The sequence below is a fragment of the Psammomys obesus genome, unplaced genomic scaffold, assembly GCF_907164565.1.
Source record: "Psammomys obesus unplaced genomic scaffold, mPsaObe1.curated_primary_1811, whole genome shotgun sequence".
NCBI lineage: Eukaryota > Metazoa > Chordata > Mammalia > Rodentia > Muridae > Psammomys > Psammomys obesus.
This window is the reverse complement of record NW_026585626.1, coordinates 2,730,483-2,753,850: the sequence shown is the minus strand read 5'-3', so window position 1 is coordinate 2,753,850 and position 23,368 is coordinate 2,730,483. Positions and strand designations below refer to the sequence as shown.

At 44.8% G+C, this 23,368-nt stretch overlaps 1 protein-coding gene across 3 annotated transcripts; it reads left to right on the top strand.

Moving 5' to 3' along the window:
* The first annotated feature begins 778 nt into the window (after positions 1-778).
* Positions 779-22,776, top strand: Ankrd66 (ankyrin repeat domain 66). 3 transcript variants are annotated; one of them, XM_055615027.1, is made up of 4 exons: positions 779-832; positions 11,543-11,713; positions 15,747-15,975; positions 21,537-22,776. In XM_055615027.1, exons 2-4 carry the CDS (start codon positions 11,551-11,553, stop codon positions 21,721-21,723), a joined length of 579 nt encoding a protein of 192 aa, XP_055471002.1. In that variant the 5' UTR covers positions 779-832; positions 11,543-11,550; the 3' UTR covers positions 21,724-22,776. The 3 variants fall into 3 exon arrangements, with proteins under 3 accessions (XP_055471002.1, XP_055470996.1, XP_055470999.1); XM_055615021.1 differs by lacking the exon at positions 779-832 and adding an exon at positions 1,643-1,700; XM_055615024.1 differs by lacking the exon at positions 779-832 and adding an exon at positions 1,668-1,700 and having other exon boundaries at positions 11,540-11,713.
* The last annotated feature ends 592 nt before the right edge of the window (positions 22,777-23,368 follow it).

The following is a 23,368-nucleotide window of genomic DNA, read 5'->3' as shown; positions in this document are numbered from 1 at the left end:
GGAGGGCCTCAGGCTGGGGCTAGAGCTTCCCCTATACCATGATCAGACTTAGTTTATCGTCTATATTCTGTAGATCATTAAATGTCACCCACATGTTTGTGATATTGAACATGTAACTTGAACCCCAGAGCCACAGGACTTTGAACTGCTCCTTTATATTTAATGCTGCCCAGGCTACTCAGACTTAGACCAAAACCTAACACTTAATCTGTGCATCTGTGCTCTCCCATCATCCAAAGCTGGCACCACTGTCCTCATTCCCATACCACCGATGTCATCACCTAGACAAGAGGAGTCGGCCTTGCTTCTCCCTTCCTCTTCACTACCCATGCCTAAGCCATCCACATATGTCAATGTTCTCTCCTGACACTCTAGTCTCAGTACTTTGCCATTTCTCCATGACCCCTGGGGCCTTCATTCACTAACTCACCATCCTTTCTTATCTAGACTCCTGCAGTGGATCTCTCGAGTGTTCATGCTTACAGTCTCATCTCCTTTCCTTCCCTTCTCCAATTAGCAGACAAAGTAATTTTTGAAGGAAATATAAGTTGTACCATCTCTTCTCAGCCAGTGCTTAAAACATTTCACTGGCTACTGTTGTTTTGGGGCGGGGAGGGGGGGATCCACAATTCCGACCAGGTCCCAGAACACACTGAGCAGTCTAGCACTTGCCTGAACTCCATCTCTATTCTATGGAGTATGGTTCACACTCCATAGCCAGCCACATCCTCCCCTCTTTATTTCTTGCAGGAGTCAAGTTGTGTCCCTCCTAGTGTGGACCACCCTCTCCACACTGGGCCAGAAGGAACTTCCTGTATCCGTTTATAATAAGGTAACCCCTCACAGTTATGTAGGCTGTTCCTCTGTTCCTCTGTTGAGGCTTCTCTCAGATGACTCTGGGCTGTGTCAAGTTGACAATTCAAGCTAACCAGAACATTGGCCCAGTACAGCCACCAACATATACAAAATAAGAAGACTAATGGAAGGAATGAAAAATAGAAAGACAGGGAAGAAGGGGGAGAGGGAGGGTCAGAGGAGTTTGACATAAGCGGTATGGTAGACATGGTAGATGTAGGGCCGGAGGGGAAAGCAGGCCAGGAGAAAGCATCCGGGAGATGCTATTGTTTAAATGTCTTTCTTGCATGAAATGTTTTATAAAGTACTTCTGCTAATTCTATTTAATAGCCAGAAGGGAAAGCTTAAAAATGTTCCCTTTGAGGGGTGAGAAAAAAAAAAAATCAAAGCTAAGGAATTTGCTCAGGATCTCACAGTTGATTCTGAATATGAGGGACTCAGCTGTCCCCAGTACGCCATGGTGGATAGACATTCCTCGAGTCCCAGAAGGCTAACTAAACAGCTGGCTTGTTTCATAGTATCTTGTGGGCTGCCAGTAACCGGCTGCTTTTCCATTTCAGTTTGTTTATCAAATGCTCTTAAGAACCTGTTGAGGACCGACCATCACAGATAAACTATAGTAGAAGATGGAATTCCTGATGAGTTTGAATGGGAAGCAGAGAGGCAAGCCTGCCCCACCAGACTCCAAGAGACTAGAAAGCTGAAAAGGAGAGGAGGAGGAGAGGAGAAGGAGGGAAAGAGGAGGGGAGGAGGAGGGAGGGGTGTTAGTGTGTTTCCATGGTGCAAATATACTAACACTCCAGCCAACTAAGGTGGCCTGCCGCACAGAGTTCCTTGGAAAGACAGTAAGTGTGTCAATCTTAGTCCATCTTTTAAAAATTAGATAACTCATACTTAATTCAGGTACCGAGCTATATCTGCCTAAAAGATTAGAGTTCAGATATACTTGATCACATTCACAAGATTCACGCAAAGGGAAGTTTGCTAAATGTCAGCAGTTATTGACAGAGCAGTGAATTCAGGTCAGTTCACATACCATGAACTGGATATGTGTCCAATGTAGTGGGTGTTGGGATTTTAGAGTTGGGAGACCGCTGTCACCACAGTGTGATTTTAAAAGAGTTCACCACTCACAAACGAAATCCTGTGCTTTACTGGCACTCACTGCTCACCCCTACCCCGACCCAAGCCTAGGCAACCGTCAACCTGCATCTGACTCCACAAATTTGCCACACACATGGGAGCATGTGATGTCTGGCCTTCTATGTCTGACTTTGTTCAAATAGCATGTTTTATGATTCATCCATGAAACATCTATGACTCTTCACCCAGTTTTGTGTATGTTCGTGTGTGTGTGTGTGTGTGTGTGTGTGTGTGTGTGTGTGTGTGCGCGCGCACATATGTGTGGCAGCATAGGTCAATTCTGGGTGTCTTCCTCACTTCTTCTCCACCTAATTCTGTTGAGACAGGGTCTCTCACTGAACCTCCAGTGATCTGCCCTGCTAAGTTGGCTGCCCAGTGATCTCTAGAGCTCTTCCTGACTCTCTAGTCTCCTGGCTTTGAGATTGCAGGTGCCAGCTGTAGCAGCCTGTTTTTTTTTTTTGTTGTTTTATTTTGTTTTGTTTTGTTTGTTTTGTTTTTGTGTTTGTTTGTTTGTTTGTTTGACCTAGGTTCTGGGGATCTGAACTCAGGCATGTTTGCACAGCCTGCACTTCACCAACTGAGCCATCTCCCCTGGCCCTTGATACATCAAATTTAAAAGCCAAGATGCAGGGCCTGAGGGGATGGCTCAGTAGGTACAGGAAAAGTGGCTGATGCTTAAAGGTAAGGACCAAAATTCTAACCCTGACACCCATGTAAATGCTAGGTGTGGGTCTAATGTCACACACAACCCCCTTTGTTGGTATTCACTTATTTTCCCCAACATAATATTTTTACTAACTATTTGGGAATTTTATACAGTGTACCCTTGTCATACTTGCTTGACATTCCTCTCAGGCTCACCTTCCCACCCCTACAAAAGAAGAACGCACACACACACACACACACACACACACACACACACAGACTCCAATTTGTGTTGCTCATAAACTCACCTGAGCATAGTCCAACTCCCAGTGGCCAGCCCCCTAAAGATAACTGATTCTCTTCCCACCCCCACCCCCAAAACCTCCCAACTTCCCTACCCCACACCTCCACCCTACCAGAAGCCGTCAACCAAGAAAATTCACTCCTCAAAGTCACACCTCCATCAAAATTCTCAAGGACTCTCCTTACCAGCTTCCTGCCTGGACTGTTTCTTTTCCCTCGGTGTGGGGAGAGGTAGGAGAGAGTTTGCCACAGAAGCTCTCAATGTCTCTCACTCTCGATCATGAGTCTGCAGTCATCAGCAAAAGAAGCCTCCCTGCCCATAACAGCTGACAGCAGCATGGATCATGGGTTTCCACATGGTTTCCAGGGGCAGTACAGACCACAGACTTCAGCAGGGCCTCCCGCTGTGGCACGGATCACAGGCATCAACATGGCCTCTGGCGTACAGACTGTAGACTTCAGAGACTGTGGAGGGCTTTGGAGGAGGCTTTATCCCGAAAATGAACAGTTTTTCATCTCGGATCTTCATACCCTGTTGTCGGTCACAGTCAGGGTGGTCATGTGGTTGGGCAGCACTCTGGGGGACAGGGACCACGCAAGCTCCAGGTTGGTGTCCACTGCCCTCACACCCTCACATTGTCCGCTGTAGCTGTGCTCTCACCTGCAGATGGTGCCAACAGTCTCCAGCTTTGCCTCCGCCCACTGCCATAGGCTCGCAGCTCTGTTCGGCCATCTCTCTATCTCACGTTCATTTATGAATGTGACATTGCAAACTGCTGTGTGTCACACAGTGTGTGTGTGTGTGTGTGTGTGTGTGTGTGTGTGTGTATGTGTGTATTGCCCCCCTCCCCCCACACAAACAGCTTTACATTGTAAGAATGATTGGTCTGGTTCAAGGTTTCTGAAGCGCCATAAATACTGGATTATCACTGAGATGTATCTCAGACATCCTGTTGTTGCTCAGAGTCGGGGCGGTATTGCAGCTTGACAGCATGCTTGAAAGTGGGATCTGCTGGCCCACTGGGTCCACCGAGCAGGAGGCAGGTCAGGCCTGGTGGTGGCCCAAGCCTTCCAGTGAGCTGAGGACTAGCCCATGTCACTGGGCAACGACATGCTCCTTTGTCCTCAGTGGCCATGCCTGCATACCTGTCCACCACCTTTTTTTTTCAATTTATTAAAGCGTTTGTTTGTTTGTTTGTTTTGAGACAAGGTTTCTCTGTGTAGCCCTGGCTGTCTTGGAACTCAATTTGTAGACCAGGCTGGCCCAGAGTTCAGAGATCTGCCTTCCTCTGTCTCCTGAGTGCTGTGATCAAAAGCATGTGCCACCTCAGCCCAGCTTCATAAAAGCACTTTAAAAAAGCATCTTCCTATAAGATGTGTCCTTTTAAAGTTGCTCTGGAGATACTTCATGTTCTGTAGGCTCCTCCTCTGTCGCTGCATCTCCCTAGAAGCCTTCGTGGGTCTCTCAGGCTCCACTGGGTGCTGGCGGCAGCTGTCATCTTGAGTGGACTCTCTCATGGCCCATTTGCAATCCCAGCTCCCGGGAGGCAGAGACAGGAGATCCCCAGGGTCAGCTGGCTAACTGGCCCAGCTGAATTAGCGAGCTGTGACTTTCAAGTGAGACACGCTGCCTCAGTATATAAGGTGGAAGAAGGGAAAACACTCAGCCTGTGGCCTCTGCATGTACTGTCCTACACACGCGTGCCCACCCTTACCGCATCACATATGCATCTACACATGTGCAAGCACACAATCACACACATGCCAAAAGAGGTTAAATGCTGTGCATACCATCTTCTGCTACTTAACAGAGCATCTGAGGAACATCTGCTTCTTGCCACACACTTAACCCTCGTCTTGCCTGACCAGAGATTCTGACCGGCTAGGCAAGCATTTTTGTTTCCAACATTCTACTGGTGATACTATGTGCCCTCTCCAGTGAGAGTCACCATCCCCTCCCTTCTGTGTCCTGCGGGCCTCCAGTGTCCCTCCCTGCCCTCTGTTTCCCTGCTTCCCATTCGGAGAGCAGCTGCTATCCCCTCTGGTAAGTGACTAAGTTTGTTGTGGGAATTCACTCCAAGAGCAGAATCCTGGGCCTTATCTAATACCTGATGAGGCAGAATCACAATTAAACAATTTCCTTAAGTGAGCTGTGCAGACAGAATTTGGCAATTTGTGCTCTCTAGGCCTTGTCCCACACCTGTTTTGAAGGCTTTGAGGGCAAGCCGTCATGTCTCCCTACACCCCTGTTGATCTTCACACCCCAATCACCTGCTTGCCCGAGCCCTGCTATGCTTGGTCTCTTCTTCAGGCCCTGTTCATCACAGTGGTGAATCCGAAATGTGTGGGAGGGGAGCAGTAGAGAAACCAAAAAGATGGCCACTCCATGATTAGGGAGAAGGTTTCTACGGGGGCGGGGGGGGGGAGGGGGGGAGTCATCAGTCCAGAGCACGAACGGAGGAAAGGAAGCAGACTAGGTATGGCCAGGACTGAGGAAGCAGGAATGGTACACAATAGCAAGAGAGACTAGCAATGGTTTGGTTGAGAAAGCTTGATATTAGAGAGCATGCACGTGCGCATGCGTGAACAGGTGAGTCTGTGTCTACGTCTGGAACAGCTTTGCGGAGACATGAGAAAGGAAGAAGGCTAGCTCTAGCTGGGCTTTAAAATATATAAAAAGTGTGTACAATTAGGGGCTGAAGGAGCCTGAAGGCCAGCACAGGTTTTGATATTCAACTACACAAATATGTCAACGGAGAGCCATATGCCCCTACTGACAGAGGCAAGGCTTCCCATCCTTTCGGCAGACGGAAACCAATTTCCCAAGTTCCTTAGAAATAATGGCTTTTATTTAACCACCAGAAATTCTTCTATAGGCCATCATGGGCTGAGCTTAGACTCTATTTTTGGACCAAGTCAGTAGAGTAACCATTTTGGCGGGGGGGAGAGGGATGCTACCCTTTGGCCCTGTCACTAAACTTTGGGACAGCCTTAAAGGTCTCGGATGGGGGCTTAAGAAGGATGCTGAGATAAATTGTTGAGGATTAATTTTATTCGAAGAGAATTATTATTGCTAGGTAGGAAACAGCGTGGCAGGATTCTGAGATCAAGTCACAGTAAGAGACAGACAGCGTGGCGTGGTCTCTGAAGAAGAATCAGAGCCACATGGCAGAAGTAAGGGCCTTTTCTCAGGATGGAGGAGGTTTCAAATCCGGTAACCAGGCTCTCTCTGATTCATAGGCATGAGGCAGAGAAGGCCTGAGGAACAGGATATGTGTCTGCCTTTGAAGTAAACTCACTGCCCCAGATGAGTGATCCAGATATCTGAAAATCTGTTAGCTAAGGAATTGCAGATAGTGTCTCAGTTAGGGAGCCTGGAGGCGTGTATGAAAGAGAAGAAGTTTCTGCACGTATTGTGGCCTGAGGGGCAGTAGCTGGATTTGAACATTAAGTTCTTAGTAACCCATCAGTGGTCCAAAGCAAGCCACAAACTGTGAGTAGCTGAACACTGGCCTGCAGTTAGGGTGAGACTGCCAACCTCTGGGAGGAGCGAGGTCTCCAGATGACTTTGCAGCTCAGGGCTGAGAGAAACCTGACCATCTCACCTGCCAGTTGCTTCCTGCTCAGATCTTTGTCTTAAGAACGCTTACAGCCTGTGGGTGCTGGATACCAAGTAGATAGCACATCCACTCCGGGCAAATGGAGAAGAAGATGGAAGCAAAATTCCCCCTCTTGTTATATAAGTTGCTTCTAAGTTCCTATGAAATTGCCTTCACTTTGGCCCTTGGAGTAAAAGTGCTTTGCAGAAAAGGTTGTCAAGCCCTGGTCTACACTTCTGAATTGGAAGCTCTCACACTTTGCAGTGCGTGCCTCCCAGTCTCTCCTTCACAGTCGGCTGCCATCTCCACAGGGTTAAACCTAGGACTCTGAAAAGACAGCCCTGTTTACTTCCCAGTCTTAGTGACTGGCTCCTTTTTCCTGGCCCCTGGGCACTGCATTTTAACTATGTTTACTTCTCCGATTCTCTGGCTCTAGAGTTATTCTCATATTTGATTATACAGCAGATATCACACAAGAATCCTTGGTCCCTGTCCCAGAGTTTCAGGTGGATATTGAGCCCAATAATTTGCAATTCAAATGAACCTCTAGAGCTGCTGGTGATGACAGTTTTTAAGGTAGGTTCTGACTTCTTCTCTAGTTCTTTTTTTTTTTATTAAATTTTTATTTTTTATATTAATTACAGTTTATTTACTTTGTATCCCAGCTGTAGCCCCCTCCCTCATTCCCTCTCAATCCCTCCTCCCTGCCCTTTTCTAAGTCCACTGATAGGGGAAGTCCTCCTCCCCTTCCATCTGATTCTAGCTTATCAGGTCTCATCAGGACTGGCTGCAATGTCCTTATCTGTGGCCTGGTAAGGGTGTTCCTCCCTTGGGGGTAGGGGGAGGTCAAAGAGCCAGCCACTGAGTTCATGTCAGAGACAGTCTTTATTCCCCTTACTGGAGAACCCACTTGGATACTGAGCTGCCATGAGCTATGTCTAAGCAGGGGTTCTAGGTTATATCCATGTATGGTCCTTGGTTGGAGAATCAATCTCATAAGAGGCCCCTGTGCCCAGATATACTTGGTCCTTGTGGAGCTTCTGTCCTCTCCAGGTCTTACTAACTCCCCCTTCTTTCATTGATTCCCTGCACTCTTCCCAAGGTTTCCTGAGTGAGGTATCCCAGAAGCAGAAAGACATACACGGTATATACTCACTTATAAGTGGATACTAGAACTAAAACATAAGATAAACATACTAAAATCTGTACACCTAAAGAAGCAAAACAAGAAGGAGGACCCAGGGTAAGATGATCAATCCTTACTTAGAAAGACAAATGGGATGGACATTGGACATAGGAGAAAACAAGAAACAGGACAGGAGCCTCTTCTCTAGTTCTTAACTTGACTTGAGATATAGGACATCCCCAGGGAATGTCATTCAAGCAACGGGACCACTCCAGTTTTCTGCCTTGACTCCTCATGTGTTTGCATCAGCATTTCTCAAGATTTTAGATCTCAGGATCTTTTATACATTTTTCTTTATTATTGTTGTTGTTATTTATTTATTTATTCATTACAATTTATTCACTTTGTATCTCAGCTGTAGTCTCCTCCCTCATCTTCTCCCAGTGCCACCCTCCATCCCTCTTCCCCTACATCCCTCCCCTAGTCTACTGATAGGGGAAGTCCTCCTCCCCTACTATCAGACCCTAGTCTATTAGGTAGGTCTCATTAGGACTATCTAGATCCTCTTTCTCTGTGGCCCAGTAAGGCTACCTCACCAAGGGGAGGTGATCAAAGAGCAGGCAACTGAGCTATATCAGTAATTGTCTCTGCTCCCCTTAATAGGGAACTCACATGAAGCCTGAGATGCCCATGGGCTACATCTGAGTAGAGGGTCTAGGTCCTCTCCATGCATGGTTCTTGGTTGATTCATCAGTCTCTGCAGGGAACCTGGGCCCAGATTTTTTTTTGGCTCTGTTGGTCTCCTTGTGGAATTCCTGTCCCCTCCAGGTCTTTCTATTTCCCCGTTCTTCCATAAGATTTCCTGAACTCTGCCCAAAGTTTGGCTATGAGTCTCAGCATCTGCTTCGATACCTGCTGGGTAGAGTCTTTCAGGGGCCCTCTACGGTAGACTCCTGTCCTGTTCCCTATCTTCTCCTACTTCTGATATCTATCCTATTTGCCCTTCTGAATGAGGGTTAAGCATCTTCCCTAGGCTCCTCCTTATTGCTTAGTTTCTTTAGGACTATAGATTTTAGTATGCTTATCCTATATTATATGGTTAAGATCGATTTATAAGTGAGTATATACCATTTGTCTTTCTGCTTCTGGGTTACCTCACTCAGGATGATCTTTTCCAGTGATCTTTTACACTCTTAAACATCACCCAAAGAGCTTTTGTTAATTTGGATTATATTCATTGATATTACCACCATGCAAAGTTAAAGGAGTAGCCTCCATTTTTAAAGATCTCTTTTACTTCCTTTGGAGGGGCCTGTGGGGTTTATAGCCCAATGTTAGAGATGTTTGATCTCCTGGAACTGAAATTGTAGGTGGGTGTGATCGGCCTGATTTAGGTTCTGGGAGTAGAATGCTGGTCCCCTGCATGAATAGCATGTGTGCTCTTAATCACTGATCCACTGTGTCAGCCCTCAAACAGAATATTCTAAAGTGTAGATAAATTCGTCAGTGGGAATTGTAATAAATTAGTTCTATAAGTGTCCTATTTAGGTTTCTTTTGTGATAAATAAAACACTGACCCAAAACAACTTTTGGGTGGAGGTTTTAGCATACATTTAATAAGTTAGATAGTTTTATCACTGAGGAAAACCAGGGCAGGACCACAAAACAGGAACCTGGAAATAGGAACTGAAGCAGAGGTCATAGAGCAAAGCTTATTGGCTTGCTTGCTTATACACCCCAGGACCTCAGCCCTCTCACGTCAATCATCAGTTAATAAAATGCCCCCACAGACATGCCCACTGGGCAATTTGATGGAGGCACTTCCTCAATTAAGGTTCTTTCCTTTTGTGTCACATTGACAGAAATCATATATTTTAAAATGTATTAAGGGTGAAATTGGGAGGGATTGAGGGAGAGGGCTACAGCTGGGATACAAAACAAATGAACTGTAATTAGTATAAAAAATTAATAAAAAAAGACAAGTATCAATTGCCTAACAAGATATTGATGATTATTTTAAAAATGTATTAAGGAAGTTTTATGAATTAAATTTCTCATAGAATTGAATAAAACTAACAGAACAATAAGAAATACTTTAATGAAAAGTAATTATGGTTCCCACAACAACAAAGGATGTGAAGAATGATGTTGACTTGCTCTCTGTTCCCAGAATCCTTTTAACTGGAGTCATCGGGACCATTATAGTATCTTTGGCTTTCACTGTCATATACTGATAAAAGTACATGAAAAATGGTGGTTGCAGACATTTGGAAATTTGGAAATGGAGAAGTCTTTATACCCTTTTTGAATCATCGTGACTTTTCTGGGTCTCCATCAGAACTGCCCAAGTGGTGATAGCTCAAAGATTTGCCTCCATGTAGCATCTGAAATGTCCGAGTACCTGCTATCCTTCATTATGTACCCACTACCCACCTCCAAAGGTTCTCCTTACCTGTGCTCTGTCCTTACAACCGCCTGTGCTTGGCATATGGAGAGACTGGTCCATGGGTGAGGAAGATTTCCTTATGTTGGCGCTTTTCATTGCTACAATCACATTTACTAAGCCGCATTTACTAAATCTCTCAAGGACGAGAGATTTACTGAGAGTATTCCTTACTGTAACATTGCATGTGCCCACAAGGCTGTGATCTCCTGCAAGTGTGGTGAACAGCAGTTTGCTGAGAGCATTGCTTTTTTGTGCCCAGGCAACAGCAGTTTTCTCTCTCATTGCCTTTAAACCACAGAGTAAATAAAAACAAAATGAACAAGGCCAGTGACATTTTAATACTATAACAAAAAGATTTTTTGCTTCATAAATCCCCCAAACCAAAAATCAAGGACCCCTAAGGGTCTGCAGATTAATTGCAGCATGGGAGCTGGTTGTTCATGGCATAGTATTTTGTATATGTGTGTATATGTATTGGGAGTGTGCGTACATGTCTCTCTCTCTCTCTCTCTCTCTCTCTCTCTCTGTGTGTGTGTGTGTGTGTGTGTGTGTGTGTAGATGTGTGTGTAGAGTTCGGAGTACAACTTTGTGTATTGGCTTGTTCTCAGAGCCTGCCATCTTTGGTTTGAGACAGGATCTCTCATTGGCCTAGAACATCGCCAAATGGGTCAGACCAGCTGGCTAGGGAGCCTCGGGGATCCACTAATTTCTACTTCCCACACTGGGATTCCAATCGTGAGCCACCAGGCCCAGCTTTTTATGTGAGTTCTGGGGATCTAAACTTAGTTTCTTATGCTCCCGAAACACAGCACTTTACCGACATGCCACCTTCCCAGACCCTTCATAGCAGACCGTTAATAACAACTTTTAGCTGTTTTATTTGCGTGTTGGCAAGCTGTGCTCCCCATGTGGTGTGGCAATATCTCTTAATTTCCATGGAACACTGGATGGAGTCTTTCAATCCAGACTGTTCATGCAAGTGCTGATGTCCCCACAGCATCTCTGGCTGCTGCTACACATTACAGAGACAAGATGCGAAATTCCACAACCAGCTGAAGGTAACATAAAACTAAGAGAACTCTGATGTAGGAGTGAAAAGTCACATGGAAAGATGAGTGGAGGGCGCACTGTAAGTGTCAGTCTGTGACTTTGGAGATAATTCTGGGTACAGGAAGGACCATCAGTAGTTTTGGGATTGGAGAATGGTGGATGCTATCCACAGTTGCTGAGGGCTAGGGACCCAAGCAGCAGAACACACACACACACACACACACACACACACACACACACACACACACAAATACACAGCAACTCCAGATGCAAATCCACAAGACAGGAAAGCAAGTCATTGATGCAGAGCTAGGGAGTACTCACTAGGGATGAGGGCTTATATGGAATTTCCTCAGCAACCCATATCTCCAGCAGATTCTGTCATGGAATTGTCAAAGATGTCAGACATGACAAAGCTCCACCAGGCTGTGGCTGCAGGGGACTGCAATTCAGTGAAGAAAATTTTGAAGAAAGGTCTCTGTGATCCAAACTACAAGGATGTGGACTGGAATGACAGGACCCCACTTCACTGGGCGGCCATCAGAGGTGAGTAGACAATCCCTCTGCAGACTGGCCTTCATGAGGGCATCAGTCTGTGTCCAAAAGAGGAATGGACCTCTCTTAGACCATCCTTAGTGCCGGATGGAACATTTCACCACTGCCATGAACCCTTACTAATGATAGCACCAGATCACAGTGTTTAATGTTGGAGCATCTTTGAATTCTTCTGTATAATGGAGGCAATAAAGCTACACTGGAGTTCTTGATAGGAACTTCTATAATGTGTACAGTGATAACACTAAAAATATGCTCTCAGGCCTCTGTCATCATGACTTCATGAATGGAGTATATGAAGATGAACACCTGACCCCTCCCAGCATATCTAGGTTATAAGGTAGCTAGTGACAAACTCAAAGCCTTTGAATATTGGGAGTTGGCTCAACTGTGAAAGGACCAGAGTTTGATTCCCAGCACCCACATCCGCCTATAACTCCAGCTCCAGGAGGACCAACACCTCCTGCCTCTGGGGCACCTGCACACGTGTACATTATTCATGTGCATGAACATCTGTACACACAAACGCATATGGAAATTTAAAAAGTCTTTAGTAACAAACAACGCCAAATAATGCCACGTAAAGCAGTACTCTAGTCAACATTGCTTTTCAATTATTTGTTTTCTCTCTCCTGTGGAGAAAGACGAGGCAAAAAGTAAGGCCAGCTGCACAAGACTTAGTTGGGATATTTTTGCAGAAATCTAAGTAGGAAATGTTGGTTGCTACACCAGGTAACTATTTAGGGACATTGTGCTGGGAGCTTCATGTCTGGGAATTCATTCATTCCTCCTCAAGGATTCCATGAGAGCAATGGTAACAACTCTAATTTACAAATGAGGAATGAGGGCATTGAGCATAAGGCATTTGTTTCATTTTCTTTTCTTCTTATCCTTGTCTTGTTGTTGCTGCTACTGCTCTTCTTCTTCCTCCTTCTCCTCCTTCTCCTCCTCCTCCTCCTTCTTCTTTTTTTTCTTCTTCTTCTTGAGACTGGGTCTCTCTGTGTAGCTGTGGCTGTCCTACCACTCACTCTGTAGACCATTGCCTGAAACTCAGAAATCCACGTCTCCTCTGTCTCACAGGTGCTGGAATTTAGGGTATGTGCTACCACTGCCCAGCCAGGCTTTTGTTTCTTATCCACGGTGTCATTTGTTGGTGATGTGAACCCTACACCTGTCTGATTAGAACACCTGTGTTACTAAACGGTCAGCTGTATTCTAAGTGTGCTCAAATTACTGCTTGTAATTACCTTGGTTGGTGTGTGTGTGTGTGTGTGTGTGTGTGTGTGTGTGTGTGTGTGTGTATGGTGTGTGTGTGCATGTGTGCATACGATGGCGTACATGTGGAGGTCAGAGGACAATTTTTTGGAGTTAGGTTTCTTCTACTTTATGTAAGTTCTGGTTTGGGTCACCAGGCTTGCATGATGAGCTATTTTATTGACCCAAGTCTTAAAATATTTTTTATTTAAAATTTTTAAATTGCTTATTTTTAATATTTTAATATATTTTATTATTTAAAACAATTTTTAAATTTAAAAACATTCTGAATATTCTTTTTATCCCTCAATTCCACCCAACTTTAAGTTCTTTCTCAAAAAAAGAAAGAAGAAACCGATACAGTAACAACCTCCCCAACCAAGAAAACAAATAAAACCACACCTAAGAAGAAAAAACAACAAAACCACTAAATAGTAGCCAAATAAAAGCAGACACAAAAACAAACAAACAAAACTGTGGAGTCCCTTCTATAGTTGCTTAACTACTTGTGAACATGAAGCCTGTCCTGGAGTACTGTATATTTCCAATGTTGAAGAAAGCTGATAGTTCCTGTTCCAGCAGGCATAAGTGACAGTTTAGTTATTAAGCTTTACCATCGTGGCTAGGTTTTCATTAATTGATAGAGAGATAGATTGATTAATTCATTTTTCAACATAAAATATAATAAGATAAAACAAAAACTATCACATTGAAGTTGGACCAGACAAACCAACAGAAGGAAAAAAGTCAAGAGAAGGCACAAGAATCAGAGACACACTCAGGAATCCCATAAAGACACTGCATTGAAAGCCATAATATATGCAGGAGACCTGGTGCACACCCGTGTAGGCTTGTACATGCTGCTTCAGTCTCTGTGAGTTAATACGGTTTTGTTTATCCTGATTTACAGGTCCTCCTTATTTTCTTGGTGTTCTCCATCCCCTATGGCTCCTACAGTTTTTTTCTGCCTCCTGTTCTGCAGGGTTCCCTGAGCTCTTGGAGAGACTTGATGGTGACATCCCTGTTAGGCTTGAGTGTTCCAAGGTCTTCCTCACGCTCTGAATAATGTCTGACTGAGGGTCTCTGTATTTGTTCCCATCTGCTGCAGAAGGAAGATTCTCTGATGATGGCTGATCGAGGCACTGGTTGAGGAGTATAGAAAAATACCATCAGGAGTCATCTTACCAGTACATTCTTTTAGAACAGTATTAATTGGTTTTACCTTAGGTCCCTAGGCTATATAGTCTCCGGATCTTGGTCACCCAAGTGGTGGTGGGTATGGGTCCCATCTCATGGAGTGGGCCTTAAGGCAAATCAGTTATTGGTTGGTTACTCCCACAGGCTTTGTGCCACCAATACCTTAGCACACCTTGCAGACAAGACATCATTGTAGATAAAGGGTTTGTGGCTGGCCCAGTGTTCACGTGTCTATTTTGAGTGTGAAGAGTAAATTCCTGTACCAAAGATGCTGGAACATAGGGGTGTAGGCTCTGTGTAGGGTGCATGCTCAACATCTCCATCCTCAATGAGAGCTGTGGTGTTGTCTTCAGCAATGGGGCATTGCTGTCAGTTTCTGGAGAGCAACCTATAGTATTGACAACAACCTGTGTTGTTTGGGGATATACATGGGACCCCTTTATCCAATAACCGAATTAAATTAACCTAATCCTGATACTGGAAGCTTTGTTCGGTGAAAAGAGATGGCAAGTTGGGACTCTGACTCCCCCATTATTTGGTGATTTCATTTAGAATGTCTTCACACACACGTTTCTACTGTATTAAATTTCTATTTTACCTCTCAAATGCCTCTTAATTTTAGCTCTCTCTGTCTTCCCTCTTACAAAAAATCCTCCTCCATCCATCCATAGCTATATATTCTATTTCCTTTTCCTAAAGAATCTATCTGTGGCCTTTGGTGCATTACTCTGTAGCTAATCTCTGCAGTACTTTGCATTGGAGTTTATTTGTCTTTGGCTTCACAGATAATATCCACATATGAGTGAAGGCGTACCATATTTGCCTTTGTGAGTGTGGGATATCTCACTTGGGATGATTTTTTTCTAGTTTCTTTCATTTGCCTGCAAATTTCATGATGTCATTTTGGTTAGCAGCTGAGTAATATTCCATCCTGTAAAAGTACCAAATTTTAGCCAGGCACAGTGGTGCACATCTGTAATTCCAGCACTTGGAGAGGCAGAAGCAGGTGGATCTCTGTGAGTTCGAAGCCAGCCTGGTCTACAAAGCAAGTCTAGGACAGCCAAGGCTACACAGAGAAACCCTGTCTAGAAAAAAAAAATGTAGGAAACGTTTCTTCATCCATTCTTCTGTTGAGGAACGTCTAGGTTGTTTCCAATGTCTGACTGTTATAAATGGAGCACAAAGTTCAAGAACTGGTTGGGGTAGAAAATAATTTCAAGACCAGTCTTAAAACTTATCTAGACCTTCTCTCAAAGTAAAAAGTAATGAGAATTCCAAGGAATATAACTCAGTGGTAGAGATTTTCCATAGAACATGTGGGGCCCTAGCTTCAATCCCAAATTCTACAAAATGAATAATTAAAAAAAAGAATGTATCGCAGTTGTTCAAGCAGTGAGGCTCAATAGTGCAAAGATGGGAAGGACTTGAAGAAGGCCTAGGATTGTGGACAGAAAGTATGATTGTTCTAAAAAGAATACAGAAAGTTCTTAGAGGGCTCATGTCTGTGCTGATCTCTGGCCACTGAGGATATTTTTTTTTAAACTTTGTCTTCTGTCTCCATGGTACATCTAAGGGCAAATGGAGGTGCTACATCTCCTGATACAATATGGAGCCAGACCCTGCTTGGTGACTGATGTGGGCTGGACCGCAGCTCACTTTGCAGCTGAGTCAGGCCATCTGAACGTACTCAAAACTCTCCATGAACTGTATGCTGCCGTTGACGCTGCTGACTTCTTTGGAGACACACCCAAGAGGATTGCACAGATCTACGGGCAGAAAGCCTGTGTGGACTTCCTGGAAAAGTAAGTTCTTTGTTTCCCCAGCTACAGAAAGGAGCCTGGAATCAGAGCTTTGTCAATTGAATAGTCTCAGGTTAATAAAAAGGAAACAAAGAGATCTGACCCAGTGGTTTCAACCTTCCTAATGCTGCAACCTTTTAATGCAAGGTCCTCATGTTGTGGTGAACCCCATCCATAAAATTATTCCATTGCTACTTCACGACTCTAACTTTCCTACTGTTATGAATCATAATGTAACTATATGACATGCAAGGTATCTGACATGCAACACATGACCCCTAGGTTGAGAACCACTGAACTTGATCAGATAATTGACTGCCATCATGTTTTCTTTGCAGATTATTCACTTTTATTTTATATGTATCTTTTACCTGTGTGTATGTGTGTGTGCTGTGTGGGCCAGAAGACGGTGCCAGATCCCCCTGGAAGTGGAGTTACCAAGCACTATAAGCAGCGATGTGGGTGCTAACAACAGAACTCAGGGTCCTCTGCCAAGAAGAGATAGTGCTCCTAACATCTGAGCTGTCTTTCTGGCCCGTGTAATAATTTTAAAATTGATTTTAAGGTTTTTTTTTCTTTAATCAGTATGACAACTTGTGGGTAAAAAGTACACTGATCTTTCTCTTCAACCCTTCAAAGATTATCTCTAATAAGAGCTGGACACTAAGTTTGACTATGGGATTGGCCTAAGCTTCCCAGCCCCCCTCAGGTTTCTGAAAGGTGCTTGAGCTAGTTAAAACCAGCTTCCTGGCCCTCAGTTTCTTTACACGTAGAGGCCAGCAGAGGCTGTGGAGATGGCTCGGTCAGTGGGGTCCTTTCGACACTGACAAGAAGACCTGAGTTTAGATTCACTCATCAAGGTGGCCATACCTGTAGCTCCAGTTTGAGAGTTCAGAAACAGAAGGACCCCAGGGGCTTGCTGAGCAGCCAGCCTGGACAAGAGTGCAAACTGCAAGTTCAGTGAGAGATCCCATCTCAGAACATAAAGTAAAAGGCACAATACACTGACCTCGGGCATATCCACGTGCACATGTGTGCGCATGTACTCCTAAGCGCGCGCGCACACACACACACACACACACATACACACATGTGTGTGCATGCATACGCGCCCACACACAATCATGCACACACACAATGGGAGGCAGATGAATTAGACATCTGATTTTTAAGACCCACCTGCATTCACCTATAACTCTGCTAGCCTGACAAGAGCTTGTCAAACATTCATTCCTTTATAAACTAAGTCAAGCAGTTCAGTATAATTAAGTACAAATTCTGCTCTTTGTAGTTATAGTCTTGAGAGGAATGGGACTGAAATTTATGACTCTATAATCTATGAATCTATAATTTGGTCATTGAATAGCCTGGTCTGAATTTTGTTCCCTGGAAAGGAAGTTGAGACAGACAGAAAAACCTAGAAGCAATTCTAGTTTATGGTAGAGGACAGAGAATAGTGGGATGTCTTGTATGAACTTCAAATACAGTTATTGTCAGAATGGTAAACTCAGCCAAGGTTGTGGCTTAGGTCCACAATACCAGCAGCTCAGGAGGCTGAGCCAGAGAGATTATAAATGGAAGCCCAGGCCTGTCTAGGCTAACAAGTGAGTTTAAGGCCAGTCTGGGAAAATCAGTGATACTGTCTCAAAAGAAAAGTAAAATGAGACTGGGTGGGCAGTGATGAAAAAAAAAAAAAAAGCCACCCCGGTTGTTCTTTGCTTAGTTTTGGCTTCCTCCTCTATCAAGTACACCTTTAATCTCAGCATTCAGGTGATAGAAGCAGGCTGATCACTGAGTTGGAGGCCAGACTGGTCTATAGAGTGAGCTTCAGGACAGCCAGGGCTACACAGAGAAACCCTGTCTTAAAAACAAACAAATTCCCAAACCAAAAGCCAAAACGAGATTATGGAATGTGGCTTAGTAGTTGTTGGCATATATTTTAAAATATGTCATGCATATGACATATCTGGTATGAAAGAAATTTATTGGATGCAGACGGAGAGAGGGTAGGAGAGACAGACAGACACGGTGGGGGAGGGGTACCCCTATAGAGAGGGGGCAGACAGCAAGAGAGGGGGGTAAGAGAGAGTCAAAGTGGCTGGTTGGTCCTCTTATAGCTGTGTGTGAGCAGCTGAACCGCATTTGCCACATATCATGATGGCACACAGCAACCCAGAAGCAGGCTGCCTATATGCTAACGGTAGTGGAATACTCGCTCAGTGCACGCGAGGCCCTGGGTTCAATCTTAGCCATCCCCTAAAAGGTTAAACCAGAAAACGCTTGCCTGGGTTGAGATTGGCTCTCTATAGAAATCACTCAAAACCCTGTTTTAGAAATAGTGTCATGACTGCCCTAAGGTATGGTCAAGGAGAAGGTGTTTATTATAGATATGGGGGAGAGTGCAACCAGAGGCACCTGGGATACTGCAGTGCAAGGAGAGAAAGTCGTAGATTGAATGTGACCAGTAGAATGGACTGGGCCATGAGAGGAAAAGAAGAGAGGGAGCAAAGAGGAGAGACAGCCAAGAGGACCAAGAGCCAAGAGCGAGCCAAGAGAGTACATGACCGAAATGGCAGGCTTATATAAGAATGAGAAGCTGTGGGAAAGGATGCTCATTGTTGGTTTTCCTCCTGCCTGGGGTTGTCTCCCTGCAGCCCATGAAGTCAGGAGGGGCATGAGATGAGAAGGTTCCTGGAGTGGCCAGCCAGTACTATACAGGGATCACATACCCCAGGAACCAGCAGGAAGCTAGCTCAACTTTAATTCCAGAGAACAATGCCTACATACCCCTGCTCCAAGGATAGGTATACATAATTGGTTGGAACTAGGCACTTCAAGGATGCTTGGTTTGTATTACCCAGCACTCTCCTTTCATAAGAATGGAAACGCAGTACCTGATTATAATATAGACCCTGGGAGGGAAGAACTAACAGGTAGCTGTGTCAGAGGCCATATATCAAAAGTGGTTAGGGGCATTTGTGTCTAAAGACACTGTCCAGTTGAAGTCAGGCAGATAGCAAGAGGCCCCGCTGGGAAGAGGGAGTCCTGTACTTCAACACCGAGCTTACAGACAAGGAGACCTGCAACCTCAAACATCAGGGTGCGTCCAGCAGCTCATGGGCTGGAGAAGTTTAGGGTAGGGGGTAGGATGAGAAGTGCTGAGAAGAGCCAGGAGGCCAGCATGTACTTTGGGATGGATGGATAGGTAGCACAGTAAGTCATTTGACCTGAGTTTTTCTTTGCTTGCTTGTTTGTTTGTACCTGACATCTCTACTCTGCCTTCTGGGCTTGACTGATAAAGAAAATCCCAGAAATAAGCAGATGAATACTGGCAGGGGGCTAGAGATGTCTACTTCTATCTAAGCCCCTTGAGGGGCTTGCTAAATCTTCCTTTCTACCCAAAGTCGTGAAGGGACACACTTGTCAGCCTCCACGTGAGTTCACCCTTGCTTTCCCATCCTCTCTATGTCATGGTGCTCCTCCAGCTAGAATTTTCATTTCTTCTACCAGACAACCACCCTGAGTTCTTTGCTTAGTCTTGGCTTCCTCCTGTACAGTTGATTGTTTCTGCTTCTTCCTTCCCACTTCTTTTATGTTCTGTGAACATATTCAAATAGATCTTATTAAACAAATGAGCAAAGAGCTAGACAACACACACACACAAAACACACACCTCTCTTCCCCTAGGCTACTGAGAAGTTAATCTACAGAATTGTTTCTCCTTCCTCATCTCTTGCTCACTTTTTGGAAGCCTTTCCCATCTTTGTACTGACTCATTTCTTGTAAGAATAATCATAAGCTTCCTGTTGCTGACAACACTCCCTTCTCCATCCAAGCCAGTTAGTCTTTTTTAAGATTTATTTATTTTATGTGTATGAGTGCTCTATCTGCGTGTACACCTGCATGCCAGAAGAGGACATCAGATCCCAGTATAGATGGTTATGAGCCACCATGTGGTTGCTGGGAATTGAACTCAGGACCTCTGGATGAGCAGACAGTACTCTTAACCACTGAGCCATCTCTCCAGCCCCCAGCGAGTTAGTCTTTAAATATTTCCCTTCCTCCTCTCTCCCTCCCTTCATTTTCTCATTCTTCTCCCTCCCTTCTTTCTTTCCCAAGCCCTTCCCCCCTCCTTTCCTTTCTTCCTTTTTTCTTGTGTGTGTGTGTGTGTGTGTGTGTGTGTGAGAGAGAGAGAGAGAGAGAGAGAGACTCTTACTATATAACCCAGCACCTTGGCCTTCAATTCATGATCACCCTACTTTGGTTTCCCAAGTGCTAGGATTACAGGCAGGTACGTCCATGCCCAGTTTCTCAGTATTTATCCTCGAGAGCCTTTCAAATGCTGGAATTCCTCAGAATCCTGCCCTCGGATTTTTATTGACCCCCCCACACACACACCAGCCCTTCCTTAATGACCAGATGTACATTGCATTTGGCCAGAGCATAAATAAAATGGAGTGGGCACTGCCAGGGAAAGCAGGCAGGCCACACTGAGCAGGCAAAAACAAATGTCAGCCTCATCACGTGTGAGTCACAGCTACTTACCATTTCCCACCAGGAAGTCACTTCCCTTCGGATGTTAGAGAACTCGGAGGGACGACATCTGGAAGGAGGTGTAGTTAGTGCGTTCCTGCACAGATAGCGAAGACCTGGCCGAAGGAGGAGGGAAGGAATGGGGAGGGATGAAGGGCCTGGAGCACTGAGTGATCACAGACTGGGTGATCGCAGTCAGGAGGCACGAAGGCTAAAGGGGGTGAGTGGAGGAGTATAGGCAGTTGGGCAAGAAGCCAGTGCTGAACTCACCAAGGAGTTGATGACCTCTTACAATGTAGGATGTGGCGGTGGGTGCCCCATAGGGGAGTTAGAGGTTTTGTAACTCTAGACAAGGGAACCAGTGGATTTCTTCACAGTTCACATTGTGAGGGGTGAGCTCCTAGGCTGTTTTTACATTTTTGAAGACAGTGTATGGAACTGGCATTTTCTTCCTTATATCAGCATAATGACTGATTGACTGGCATGGGGTTTCTGCTCTGTAGGCCAGGCTGCTCTGAAACTCACTTTACATCAGTGGCTGTCCTTGATCCCTGTAGCCATCCTCCTGTCTCATTCTCCTGGGTGCTGGAATTGCACATGTACCAGAGCAGATTTTAAATGTTTAAACAATGAACGTGTGTTGCTTTTATAATCAGGAAAACAGAATTAAGAGGAACAGCTCCATAATAACATGATGATTGTTCTGGGAGTTCGGGCACTTTAATAATGAGCAGCCCCTCCTTCCAGCTGTTTTTGACTTTGAAATTAATCACACCCGGGCCATGCTAGCTTCTTCCATCTTCAGGTATTTTCCCTGGTATCTGAGACCTTCTGCGCATTCGGACACTTGTGAACTTTACCTCCTTCCTTCTCATTTAAAAGATGAATGTCCTGCTCGCTGTGAGGCACTCAGGAAGAGATATGGGGGTGGGGATGGGGTCGGGTAGGGATGGGGTGGGGTGAGTTGTGGGGGTGGGCAGCAACGTTAGCAGGGCTCCTCCTCCCACCCTCACAAGCTGCTGTCTTTGTAGGGCAGAACCGGAATGCCGGGACCGCCGCCAGAGAGGGCTATTGCTCGATGAGCAGGATCCGGATTGGGACCTCAAGAAAAGAGAACTAGAGCTGTCTCTTCCAGCTCCAGGTCAAAACACCAACAAAAAGAAGAAGAGAATCCGAGGCTCCACCAGGGTCAGCCATCCCAAGGCCTGGAAGATATGAGAAAGCGGGGACCCAGGACACAGGCTCAAGCAGGCCTAGCCTGGAACCGGACTTCCTGTCTCACAAGATTTGACTCAGCCGCCTTTACCCAGGCTTCTACAGAAAGTCACGGCCAGCCACTGAGCTGGAAAGTATTGCCAGAGTGTCCTCTTAGAAAGGCCGATGTCTCTCTTCGCGAAAACCTGATGACCCGAAGGGGACGCGTCAGCTTACAGCTGCTTGCGTTTTGTTTTTAGTGATTTGCAGTGTCAGCATGCTCTACATCTCACCCCACCAACACACACACACACACACACACACACACACACACACACACACACAATGTTTGAGATCAAAGAAAGAGCTCTTCCGAAGAAATTAATTTGACTAGAGCAAAAAAGAAAAAAGAAAGAAATAAAAAGGAAATGAAAACAAATTCTAAAATCTTCCCAACATGACATTCTATCTATGAATAAAATATTTTTTGTCACAAAAACTAAACAACAAAAACGTGAGCCAATTCAGTCTTTTGTTGTTTGTTTGTTTGGTTTTTCGAGACAGGGTTTCTCTGTGTAGCCTTGGCTGTCCTGGACTCACTTTGTAGACCAGGCTGGCCTCGAACTCACAGTGACCCCCCTGCCTCTGCCTGTGTGTGACTGGCTCACTTTTTTTTTTTTTTTTTTCCTTTTGGGAGCCCACAGTCCTAGCACTGATGATTTTACCCATGATCACATCCTCCCATGAACAATGGTCTGGGCAATGCAGCCTCTCGCTGAGAGACAGCAAATGAAAAGCCGGACATAAAGGGACTCTGCCCCGCATAAAGGGCATCAGCAGAAAACGGTGGAATGTGGGCTTGTCGGTCTGGTTTTACAATGATGGATTTTACAAGTTAGATCAGATACTACAAGAAAAATAGAGCACCTAAACTGAGACACAAATACGGATTGAAGTGTTGAAAAGAAATGTTAAACAAAGAAAATGTTAAACGCCTCATTAGCTGCTTTTAATATTGATTTGCTGAAATATCTCAGATGTTTCAGTGCTAAGTAAAATATACTATTAAAAGCAATTTCTTCCCACTTTTTATTTTTATTTCTTTTTCATTATGAGAAGACTGTGTAGGGCTTTCTTGTTTTGCATCTATACATCACATCGATTACTTTTGGTGGGGGCATATGTACATTTCCCATTGTGTGTGTGTGTGTGTGTGTGTGTGTGCGTGTGTGTGTGTGTGTGTGTGTGTCAGAGAACAACTGTGGGAATCAGTCCTCTCATTCTACCCTGTGGATCCTGGGAATCGAACTCACCAGGCTTGGTGGTAAGGGCCCCTAACCCACTGACTCGTTTCACCGGCTCTACTTTACTTTTGAAAGCTTCTGTCTGCTGGAATGTTTAAAAAAATTAGATGCGGCTTGCATCTAATTTCTGATGGCACGGCTATAGAATTCAGATATTTGAAGCCTCCTATTGGAGGCAATGCTGGCATGCTTTACATTAATGGCCTGCACCACCATCTTTTAGATCAGTTAATTGCTCTGCCTGAGTCAATGGCCTTAGCTACTGATTATCTTTACTACAGACTCTTTTTGAATTATCTGTTGATTTGGCCTACGTTTGCCTTGAATTTTTCAAATGTAAGAAAGAAAGCTTAAAACCTTTTCAG